Raw genomic sequence first — 12,412 nt, 5'->3', positions numbered from 1 at the left:
AATGCTATAGAGCCCGCCCTCCAAAGCAGCCATTTTTTCAGGGGAACTGATCTCTGCGTCTGGAGATCAGTCACAATTCTGGGAGATCTCCAGGCCTTACATGGAGTCTGGCAACCCTAAATTAGCAAGAGGCTGAGCGGCCTACCCACAGGTGAATTTATGGAGGGGTGGGGGGTTGTGGCGGACTTTCCCAGCCAGGCTGCACAGAAACAATTTCGCTGTCCTGAGAGTTACAAAGGCCCAGAGATGTACTTAGGAGCATGTTCTTAACTTCCAGCTTTGCATGGGAAGGGGATCGGGGCCTCTCTCTGCGGGAGAAGCCGCCTCGGCCCCACGAGTCCTCACAGTTTGGCGCCAAAGATGTACAGGAGGCTGGCCAGGGTGCCCACGGCCAGCATCACGAAGCTGCTTTTCACGCTGGCGGCCCCGCTGATGTTGCAAAAGGAGTTCTCACAGCATTTCACCGAGAAAGCCACGACGCCCAGATCCACGCCGCCTTGGGGACAGATTGCAGAGCAGCCTTTGCTGATGGACTGCTTACGGTTTTCACCTGCAAGGGAAAGCAGAAGAAAGTGAAAGTGACTAGTATCCATTTTGACTAGTAGCCATGATATATGCTCGCTAGATTAAATGTATTCCCATCTGCATTACTACAGGGAAGATTTAATATAGTTCCATATCTGGATAGGGTCTGCCCATGTGGGGAGGGCGACATAGGAACAGTTTTACATATCCTCCTTAAGTGTCCGCTCTACGATAGGGGCCGATCTAATCTCATAGACCCATTACTTGCTGATAGGGAATGGTTACCTACCAAATCTAACGTGTCCCACCTTATGACCACGCAGGATCCAATAATTATTGACTCGGTGGCAAAGTTTTTTTCAGCTCGTAATTAGAGAACGTGATTGTTACTCTGCACCATATAACAGTTAAGTCAGGATTGAAGTCTGAGTATGGGGCCGTACCAGCGCTTATCAACTGCTGTTGAGTTCCAATCAGGCCACAGAAGCGAGAGGGCGTCCCACTACCTGACCGGCTGCCTGTTCATGGCTAGGGTTGCCAGGTCCCTCTTCGCCACCGGCGGAAGGTTTTTGGGGCAGAGTCTGAGGAGGGCGGGGTTTGGGGAGGGGAGGGACTTCAAGGCCAAAGAGTCCACTCTCCAAAACATCCGTTTTCTGCAGGTGAACTGATCTCTGCAGTCTGGAAATGAGCTGTAATTCTGGGGCATTCCCGGGTCCCACCTGGAGATTGGCATCCCTAAAGAATTCCCTATTCTGTAGCCTGACGATGCACTGATTTAAAAGTAAAGTTCCCCACCCAAATTGTTCTTTAAGAGTTTATATTAACTGTTCAGAAATTAACCTTGTCACTTGTATCCTTTGAAATCGTGGGCTGTGTGCCACATTGTTAGGGTTGCCAGGTCCCTTTTTGCCATCAGCGGGAGGTTTTCAGGGTGTAGCCTGAGGAGGGTGGGGTTTGGGGCGGGGAGGGACTTCAATGCCATAGAGTCAGATTGCCAAAGCGGCCATTTTCTCCAGGGGAACTGACCTAGGGCTGTTGACCAATTTTTTTTCCGGTATTTTTCGGGTTTGGGTTTATTGAACCTAAAAATTTTCAGAAAACCCAGATTTTCTGAAAATATTTGGGTCAATAGACCCGGACCCGACCAATGCCAAAAATTCAGCACAGATCCACGCAGGGAGTGATTAGTTAAGATCCACGCTGCCAGATCTCTTTGAAGCACCCCTCCCTCGCCCACCTTCTTGGGAGTCCTGGGACCACCCCCCGCCCACCTTCTCGGGAGTCCCGGGGAGGCAGGCAGGGGGGAGCTTAGTTAAGATCCATGCTGCCAAGCCTGGCAGCATGGATCTTTTTGAAGCACCCCCTGCCCACCTTCTCAGGAGTCCTGGGAAGGCAGGCGGGGGGTGCTTTAAAGAGATCCACGCAGCCAGGCTTGGCAGCGTGGATCTCAAGGAAGCCTCCCCCTCCCGGCTGGAAATGGCCGAATCCCGAACAAGCCGAATATTTTCAGCTTATTCAAGAATCGGCAATTTTGGCTCGGTTTTTCCCCGACTTTTTTTGCATTCAGTAAAAACCGAACTGGAAAAAAGCCGAAGTGGCATTTTTCTGGCTTTTTTCCCGGTTCGGGTTTTACCAAATGCACAGCCCTAAAATGAGCTTTATTGGCTGGAGTTCAGTTGTAATAGCAGGAGATCCCCAACTAGTACCTGGAGGTTGACAACCCTATTCATGGCTGGTTTTAGCAGGTCACGCATTGGTTAGGCCTGATCTAGAATTCCAAGTGAGTCCCAGCCTGATGCTGCCTAAGAAAGACTGTGATGTCCAAACACCTACCGAATCCTCCTCCGAGGTATTTTGTGACGCAGTACTTGTCCGTCGCCTCGCACTGCTTCATGTTTAAGCAATTAATGTTGCGCTCCTCATTGTCGCAATGGAAGCAGTGGAGTGACGACACTAAAAGAAGGGTACACAAAAACAAACAGTGTGATCATTAGACTTCTAGCACGACGGATGCATAAAATAGGTGTACAGTCCCAGCTTGTGGTCTCATGAAGAAAGCCATTTGTTGACACTGCAGATTCAAACATTGCTTTGTTTCTGTTTTTAAAAAAATAAAAGAACAGCGTGATCCTGAGAGCATTACGAACCTTGCTTGGCCATAATAGAGCTATTTTTATTGGCCCTTTTGCATTAAGTTAAATCCCCATCGTCAGGATAACATTGCCTCTGTGCTTGACGTTGGTAAAAAGAGTGCACCACGAGAACTACGTTCAAGGAGAATGCTGAGTGAAGACTACATTTCCCGGCAGCCCCTGCATGTAGACCTGATAAGGAAGGAAAGGGCTGGGGAGAAAGGGGGAGGAAGCCCAGGGGGAATTGGAGAAAGGATTACAGGCAGCCTTGCCAGTGACAATGGAGGAAGCACCAATAGGGGAATTGGAGTGGAAGATTTCCATGTGGAACTCCTTGCCCCAGGATGTGGTGATGGCTGCCAACTTGGAAGGCTTGAACAGGGGAGTGGACATGTTCTTAGAATCATAGAGTTGGAAGGGACCACCAGGGTCATGAACACACACACACACACACATGAACACACATGAAGCTGCCTTATACTGAATCAGATCTAGTCCAACCCCCTGCACAATACTAAGTCATCTAGTCCAACCCCCTGCACAATGCAGGAAATTCACAACTACCTCCCCCCACACCCCCAGTGACCCCTATGCCATGCCCAGAAGATGGGCAAGATGCCCTCCCTCTCATGATCTGCCTAAGGTCATAGAATCATGGAGGAGAGGCTATCCATGGCTAAGGGTACTAGCTGGAGATTGTTATTACAACTGATCTCCACCTGACAGAGATGAGTTCACCTGTAGAAAATGGCTGCTTTGGCAACTGGACTCTATGGCATTGAAGTCCCTCCCCTCCCCAAACCCTGCCCTCCTCAGGCTCTGCCCCGAAAACCTCCTGCCCGTGTCGAAGAGGGACCTGGCAACCCTACCATGGCTACTAGTCAAAATGGATACTAGTCACGATTCATGCCTGTTCTCTACAACAAGGGTGTCGAACTCATTTGTTACAAGGGCCAGACATGACATAAATGTCACTTGGTCAGGCCGGGCCGTACCTCGCCAGCCCAGATTGGGACTGGAGGGGGCACTTGCCTTGACTGGCTTGCGGGCCAGATAAGTGCTCTCAAGGGGCCGAATCCAGCCCGCGGGCCTTATGTTTGACACCACTTGCTCGACATTATCAGAGGAGCATGCCTATTATATTAGCTGCCGTGGATGGTTTGTGCTGCTTCAGAAACTGGCAAGTCTTTTTGATCAGATTGGACATTGGAACAAGAGAAATACATGTAGCTTGTAAGGAGATAAAACTTCTCTCGAACCTCCTTCACCTCTCTTAAAATTGTCTGTCTGTAGCCTTAGATGAAATTTGCATGTATAAATGAACAATGCCAAATATTATTATACTGGAATATTTTTCATATTTGTTTTGAAGAGCTTAACTGCATTTGATTAGTCTCAAATATGTTGCAACATGTGGAAAACTCTTTTGTATTTCTTGCTTACTCACTAAGCATTTCCTGGTTAAAAATTAAACACCTGATAACCATCCTTTCAATGTAACTTAGCCTATTGGCTTCTCCTTCAAAGTTTCACCCTCAACTGCTTTATAAGGGTATAACTAGGGTTACCAGGTCCCTCTTCGCCAGGCTGCTGCGGTCATCTTGTTTGTGGGCTTCCTAGAGGCACCTGGTTGGGCACTGTGTGAACAGACCGCTGGGCTTGATGGGCCTGGGTCTGATCCAGCAGGGCCTTTCTTATGTTTTTATGGAGGAGAGGGCGCTCCATGGCTACTTGACAAAATGGATACTAGTCATGATGCACACCTATTCTCTCCAGGATCAGAGGAGCATGCCTATTATATTAGGTGCTGTGGAACGCAGGGAGGATAATGCTGCAGTCGTCTTGTTTGTGGGCTTCCTAGAGGCACCTGGTTGGCCACTGTGTGAACAGACTGCTGGTCTGTTCTTATTGACCCTCCTAAAAATCCAAGATGTTTACCAAATTTTGGAAGGCTTTAAGAGGGGAGTGGACATATCCATGGAGGAGAGGGCTGTCCATGGTTACTAGTAAAAATGGGTGCTAGTCATAATGCACACCTATTCTCTCCAGGATCAGAGGAGCATGCCTATTACATTAGGTGCTTTGGATCACAGGCAGGATGGTGCTGCTGCAGTCATCTTGTTCAGGGGCTTCCTGGAGGCACCTGGTTGGCCACTGTGTGAACAGACTGCTGGACATGAGGGGCCTCGGTCTGATCCAGCAGGGCTTTTCTGATGTTCTTATGAAGCTTTTTGCTCCACTCCTATATAACATCTACTTTGGCACTGTGTTTGGAAGACCGCACAGATTAAGACAATTCACGGAACGTCATGCAAATGTCCTTTTCTCCCCGGGTACCACTGTATCCAGAGCCACAGTATAAGCAGTCTGCAAAACTAGACCTTATACAGGAGGGGCATGAAAAACCTTTCTTCTGTTTCCCTTGTCCTTCTTTATGACCGGATTGGTAGATCTGGGATTGTTCCCAGGTGAAATGTGCTGGGGATGCCGCTATCTCCTGGCAAGCCTGGACACGTTTGTTGCTGACTTGGAAACCCGAGGAGCGTGGCCAAAGGTGCACATTACTGCCTGGCCAACATGTTTATGCGGCACCGCCTCCTTGGCGCCTGCCAATTTCCCTGTCTCCTCTCCTCTCCTCAGGCACGCCTGCTAGTAGCCGTCCCGCCCGCCCAACCTCGGCCACCAGGTTTAGTGTCGAAGTTGCTGACCCTGGAGAGCTTCCTGTCCTAGTTGCAGAAGCACCTGACTGATGCATGCTCTCTCGACACTAATGTTCCATTTTGAGCATCGCTGTTGCGTGGTTTCCACCCTCTTGCCTCACATTTGTGTATTTCCCGTGGGCCGAACTGTTGGAGGAATGTCACGGGACCTGGAAAATCGATCGGCGCTTCAGGATCTGCTTCTTATGTGCTAATTCTCTCTCCTGGATGTACCCAAAACGGCTTCCTGCTGAGCCAGTGCTCCATCGGTTCTAGGACAGTTTGCCAGAGGCATGCCAAGATCACAGGTCCTTTGAACTGTAGCGGGAGCTTCTCAACCTCTTTGAGTCTGTGGGCACCTTTGGCAATCTGACACAAAATGGCTGCTGCTGGAGGCGGAGCCAGACACAGAATGGCTGCCACAGCTTAACTTCAGCCACACGGCGAAGACCCTTGTGCCGTGCTTGCAGCTGTGGCCAAAGCAACATCTTTAAAAACCTGCACATCCAGTTAAATTTCCGGTGGCCAATCTGAAGCCCTGCTGGCCAAAAGCCCCACCTGGCCCTGCCAGCAAAGGTGTCAGCAGGTGCCATGGCTCCCATGGGCACCGTGTTGGGAACCCCCAAACTAGAGAATGAAAAACTGGACAAACACATGAACACATGAAGCTGCCTTATACTGAATCAGACCCTTGGTCCATCAAGGTCAGTATTGTCTATTCAGACAGGCAGTGGCTCTCCAGGGTTTCAGGCTGAGGTCTTTCACATCACCTGCTTGCCTAGTCCCTTTATGGAGATGCCAGGGATTGAACCTGGGACCTTCTGCATGCCAAGCAGACGCTCTACCACTGAGCCACGGCCCCTCCCTGAGACCTTGTGTATGGCCACTGAGTTGCAGAGATATAGCGAGTCCCCGAACAGAATTGGGGGGGGGGCACTTAAGCTAGCAACATGCTGATCCCTCGGCCCCAAATGAGGCGGCTGTGCGAACAGAGCCGTCTCTGACCCTCTAGGGTGCTCCATGTAAGGAGAGATTGGCAGTACTCTTGGGGCAATGCCGCCTGGGGCCCCTGACAGGTGCCAACTGAGCCCGCCTGTGCTGTCCCACCCAGAACATTCTCCAAAGGTACATGAAAGAACCACATCATGCCTGATCTCAACAGCAGATTCCTTGAGATGGTGACACTGTGTGGGCAGGGTGGCTTATTTTTCCGAGCATATCCCCAGAGGACTTTTAAATGACTGCGTAGTAATCTAGCATCTGGGAGGGGAAAACAGCTGCACGTGAGTGGAAAGGAATGGCGGTACAATGCTGAGAAGCATGATGCGCAAAAGATAACCAGTGGCAGGGTGTGTCATGTGAAACGCCAAGGCAAGGAGTTGTCCCACGTTCTAAAGGATGTGGATCCTTTGTCTACCTATAGCTCAGTTCAGACGTTGGGACAGTTGTGATGAGTGCACACCTGGTTAATGAAAGGAACCATGCACTCTTCCCCCCACATCATGCAGTGCGCCAAGACTGAAGGAAGAAGTCGACAACAAACTGCAGTGAGCTGTTGCAACCTCCGAATGTGTGTGCCTTAATAAACCGAGGTTTCTTTCTTCCCTGGTTACTAACCTCAGTTTGTTAAGGCGCACCCCTTGGGATGTCGCGACTAATTGGAGTTTGCGGAAGACTTCCGTCTGCAGTTGCCACATGTCATGCAAGGGGAGGAGGGAGGGAGCGCATAATTGCAGCGATTTACTGGGTTTGCACCCCAAACAAGCACACTCCCATCCGGCCAAGGTAGCCCAAGAGACGGCTTCTGCCTCTAAGGCCTGTCACAGTCTCCTAAACCACATTCCTCATTATTCTTGGTGGTTTTCCCCAGCTGTGGTACTCTCCTCCCCTGGAGACTCAGCAAACCCAAAGCATTGTGTGGAAATATTTAGTACTGGCCTGGAAAATGCTTCGAAGCCCAGGAAAACGCCGGCGTTTGGGCACCCCTGCTATACAAAGCCGGGTTTAATTGTACTGGACAAACTAGCCTTCAAGGGCCAAAGTGAAGGATGGAGAGACCCTTTCACAGGCTAACTAAAAAAATAATATCATTAATTGGCTTTGCCTATGTCTTCTGTAAAGTTTGTATCTCCGGTTCCTGGCAATAAATTTTATGGCACACAATGCCCAGCCTGCCAGAGTTATGTCATATCCAGCCCTCCTAACAAATGAATTCTCTTCCTGCCACTTTTCTGCTCCAAATCACTTACTTCCCAGCCTGCTTTCCCAGTTGTAGGGAGCAGACATGTCCATCTTGAAAAGCAGATTGGAGAAAGCAATTTTGAACGGACAAAGAAAAGGAAGGCAAAGGGATAAATACCCCGTTCTTTCCCAGCCTGCCGTTCCTGCATTAAAGCTAGCCTTCCTCCAGTAATCTTTAAAAAAATAAAACCTTCCCTGCATTCCTACGCTCAATCAGGCCCGCACTTAGGGTTGCCAACCTCCAGGTACTAGCTGGAGATCTCCTGCTATTACAACTGATCTCCAGCCAATAGAGATCAGTTCACCTGGAGAAAATGGCCAGTTTGGCCATTGGACTCTATGGCATTGAAGCCCCTCCCCTCCCCAAACCCCACCCCCCTCAGGCTCCACCCCAAAAACCTCCCACCGGTGGTGAAGAGGGACCTGACAACCCGACCAGCACTGTCTTGCATAGCTTGGTTTCAAACCAAAAGGAACACTTGGGTGGGGGCCAATATTGTGTCCCCTCTTTGTCCCTTCCACCCTGATGATCAGATCAATGACATGCCGAACACTCTTGGGGAAGAGATTCCTTAGCAAATAGCCTTTGAGGCTTGCTAGGCGGTGGCATCCATCAGCTGTTCATGGAAATCTCCTGCATGTGACGTGCATTGGTCCTTTGCCCCTTTTCTTCTCTGCCATGCAGCTGGAGACACAGACTGGGAGGAGGAGGGAACAACTCAGGAAAGGCCGACTTCTGAAATGAAGCTGTGGCATTCCCCATGCGTATACAACTCTCTGCTTGGTGGGGAGCACAGCTTTGGAAAACAATCGTCAGGTTCCATATGCAAGCCTCTCCCTTTCCCTGATGACTCCAACTTCTCATTTCCCCTGCGTTCCTTTCTCTATATCCAGAACTCTTGGGAATAAAGGCAACCCCAGGGTTGGAACAAGCTGTTCCTCTTGCATTGGTCAAAAACTGGGTTTGCACCAGTCATGAATAAATCAGTGTTCTGTTTTGCTTTTCTCACTGCTCCCGTGCCTTTTGCGCATTTCCCCTTATAGCTTCACAACAAAAAGGGCTGGAGAGATACTTTTTTAAAAAATGAAAGCTGGGAGCTAGTACTTTCTGGCAACAGATTGTAAAACGGTTTAGTCATATAACTATTATGTTTTTTTAAAAAACTGGGAGATCCTTCTGGATGAATATGTAAAAAAACAGTCATGGCATATGAGGTAAGTAAAATGGTACAGATGTGGGTGGGGCATGCAAAAATGCATTCCTTCCCATCCACGTGATGTCCAAAGGCGCATTGACTATGATCTTTCCAAAAAGATTGTATCTAACTGGTTTAGGGGAAATATGGCAGCAAAGCAGGGGAAACACAGAAGTGGCATGAATAGAGAATGGCATGGTGCGGATATGCCCCAAAACAGCGCTGCTGTTAGGGCTGCCAATTTCCAGGTGAGGACTCGAGCTTTCCTGGAATTACAACTCATCTCCAGATGACAGAGAAAATGGCTGCTTTGGAGGGGGGACTCTATGGCACTATAGCCGCTGAGGTTCCTGTCCTCCCCAGGCTCCATCCCCAAATCTCCAGGAATTTCCCAACTCAGAGTTGGCAACCCTAGCCTGCTGTAAAGAAGCCAGGGAGGAGCAAAACATCGGTGTGGGGAAAAACCCTGTGTCTGGTTTGCAGCTGGCAAGCTGTAACACAACAGAGCATATTGTCTGGTGGTTAGACTCGCTAGATCCTTGGGAGATGAGGCGGGAGCGGCAGTGGGGTGGCAGGCAAGCAATGCCTTGCTCAGTTCTTTCACACAAAACCTTTGCCTTCACACACACACACACACACACCATACACACACATCTGATTTCTGTCAGGAGGGATGAGCTGGGGAGAGCATCTTGACCCCTACCACCTCCCCCCCCCCACCCCAGATCAGCAGCTGGTCTCCGGAATAAGATGTGGCAAGAATGCAATAAAGAACCTAGAAAGGCTGGCTTGGGGCCAACCCTTGGTGGCTGGCCCCTCCACCAGAATCAGAGAGCTCGGGAAATTGCTCATCTTTTCTCTAACCACCTACAAACATTCACTCCTGCTCCTGGGTGCCAGAAGGACACATGAACACATGAAGCTGCCTTCTACTGAATCAGACCCTGGGTCTATCCGAGTCAGTATTGTCTACTCAGACCGGCAGTGGCTCTCCAGGGTCTCAGGCAGAGGGTCTTTCACATCACCTCCTTGCCTAGTCCCTTTAACTGGAGATGCCGGGGATTGAACCTGGGACCTTTTGCATGCCAAGCAGATGCTCTACCACTGAGCCACAGCCCCTCCCCTATGGACAAAGCGAATGGAAGCCCTCGGGGGTCCCTGCAAGCATGACGTTCCCTCCAAGGTGATCCAAACCAGTGATCTAAGTTTCTGGCGAGAGAGAAGGCTCCGGAGAACTCTTTCCACAATTAACAGTGCTTCGGACTTAAAAGAAAGTTTTCACCCCGCATTTTGCCCCCCTCCCAATATTCTGGTGTCCCAGAATCAGATTTCCTTGAGCTTTTTTCTTTTCCCCCGTCTGCACAACTCAGCAAATGATATGCTCATTCTTCCTGCAATGTGAAACCTGCCGTCTCCGTGATCGTGGGAAGGCTTCTGAATTCTTGTCAGACCGGACTGCTACTGGCCGTGTTTTTCCAAGAGCTGCGTCCAGACCACAGAAAGCATTCAGAGGAAGAGCCCTCTCTCGTGTTCTGGAAATTCAAGCAACCTTGCTTTCTGCCAGGGCCTGACAAGCTCTCTCGCCTCTCCCGGCTGCAGATCCACTGTGTCTTCCAAGAAGGTGAGTCTGGAAAGTCTACTGCTTGTTAGACCCCCCCCCCCTGCAATTTGCATAATCTGATTTGTGAAGCTGCTGCATGATCTGTCTAGACCAATATTGAAACTTGGACGGGGAGTGGCGGGCAGAGACGTTTGCTGCAAGAGAGCCCCCCAACTGAAGGAGAGGTTTTCTGCCTGAAACATGCAGATGGTTCCTCCAAACTGCGGTCGTCCCTTGGAGGCACAGCAGTAGCTGTAGGACCAACAGGATGCTGCCCTTGAGATCCCTGATTGGGTCTCCCAACGAGTTTCCTGACCCCCGCTATTCCCCCAGTCGGACTCCCCAGTCTCCCCTTCGCTCCACGAGGTCCAATCGGACCCAAGTAGGGATAGAAGACTTGTGTCCAATGAGGGGGCTAACTGAACCATGGTAGGGGCTGATTCTGATCAGGAAAATGGTGCATGGGGGAAGGGAACAACCCCACCCACCCAGATCTGAATGCCTCCCTTTAAGGATGCTTCTTGGGATAGCAACACTTTGGAAGATCCATTTCCAGACCTCTGGTGTAATATGTAGTGCAGCCTTAGAAGTCTATGCTTTTTGGAGAAATGATTGTAAGCTCTTTGGGGCAGGCAGATCGTTTTTGTTGTTGTTGTTGATAAGTTTCAGGTGGGTAGCTAAGTTGGTCTATGGCGGAAGAGCAAGATTTGAGCCCAGTAACGCCTTAAAGACCAATAAGGTCTCCAGGGTATAGCTTTCAAGAGTTAGTACCTCCTTGATATCTGATGAAGTGAGTCTTGCCTTCGAAAGCTTATACCCTGGAAATCTTGTTGGTCTTTAAGGTGCCCTGGATTCAAATCTTGCTCGCTTTTGTTGATGGTCCCCTCATTTGCTGAAACTCCCAGGTAGGAAGCAACATCTCAAAGCGGCCTCTGTTTTTTGTTCTTATCTCCGTTTTCAACCCACCCTTTCCGCAAAGATTTCAGGGCATCAGTCAGGGATTCCTCGCCTACATCGTTTATTTATTTTCTGAGATCTGTGCCTCCTTTCAGCCCCAATTCAACCTTCAAGGAAGTTGACAATGCGCTTCACGGCTGGGTGGGTATTTGAACCCGGGTCTCCCTAAGTGCTAGACTGCCCCATCTCGCCTTCCCCTGGCCGCAGCCTTACCTCTCTCCACACACAGGAGGACAGCTATCAAGGCTGCAAACGTCGCCTTCATCCTTAGCAATGATCCTTGAGCAAATCCAAGCGGTCAGGTGTCTCCTTCCGAGGAATCTGGCATCTGCTTTCCTGATGTCCTATAAGGGCTGAGTAACTAGCAGGGGAGGGGCCAGGAGCTGTGGGCTGGGAGGGGGAGGGCCGGTCCAGCCACTGCTGACATCCAAATCCAGCCACAAGGAGGATGCCAATCCTAGCGCTCCAAAGGGATGGATTTCGGTAGGCTGTTTTTGCTCCAAGAGGGTCTTTCTCCCAGGCCCCGAGAGCTTCCAGAATTCGGCTGAGCTCCAAGCAACGCAGCTGCCCATTCTCCTTCAGTCCAACAAAGGGAACAAAGAGCGATGCTTTCCCTCCATCGCTTCTCCTTTTAGCCTGAGTTTGGTTTTCATTCACTGCTGGTGAGGCTCCTTGGTGGGCAAATGAGGCACCCATCTGGAAGGGGCCGGAACTTTCCATGGGACTGGGCAAGAGCACCGAAATGTGAATTGTGGTGGGGAGGGGCCATTGCGCACTGGCCGAGCGCATGACTTGCATGCAGATTGTCCCGGAGTGGAAAGCATCTCAGTTAGCAGGGGCTGCTAGGGAAGACCCAGAGGGGAGGCTCAGTGGTAGAGCCTCTGCTTGGCATGCAGAAGGTCCCAGGTTCAATCCCCGGCATCTCCAGTTAAAATGACCAGGATGGAGGTGATGTGAAAGACCTCGGCCTGGAGAGCGGCTGCCAGTCTGAGTTGACAATACTGATCTTGATGGACTGAGGGTTTGATTCAGTAGCCATTCTTAGAGAACTCCTAGCAGGCA

General features: G+C 50.2%; 1 protein-coding gene across 1 annotated transcript; it reads right to left on the bottom strand.

Annotated features, from left to right (window-relative positions):
• Nucleotides 1-224: 224 nt before the first annotated feature.
• LOC130482018 (lymphocyte antigen 6E-like) lies at nt 225-11,615 on the bottom strand. The gene is made up of 3 exons (XM_056854825.1): nt 11,564-11,615; nt 2,359-2,478; nt 225-550 (listed from the first exon to the last, which is right to left on the bottom strand). The coding sequence occupies exons 1-3, from the start codon at nt 11,613-11,615 to the stop codon at nt 342-344; spliced, it is 381 nt and encodes a 126-aa protein (XP_056710803.1). The 3' UTR covers nt 225-341.
• Nucleotides 11,616-12,412: the final 797 nt, after the last annotated feature.

The sequence above is a fragment of the Euleptes europaea genome, chromosome 8 (genome assembly GCF_029931775.1).
Source record: "Euleptes europaea isolate rEulEur1 chromosome 8, rEulEur1.hap1, whole genome shotgun sequence".
Lineage (NCBI taxonomy): Eukaryota > Metazoa > Chordata > Lepidosauria > Squamata > Sphaerodactylidae > Euleptes > Euleptes europaea.
This window is presented reverse-complemented; position numbering and strand designations above follow the sequence as displayed.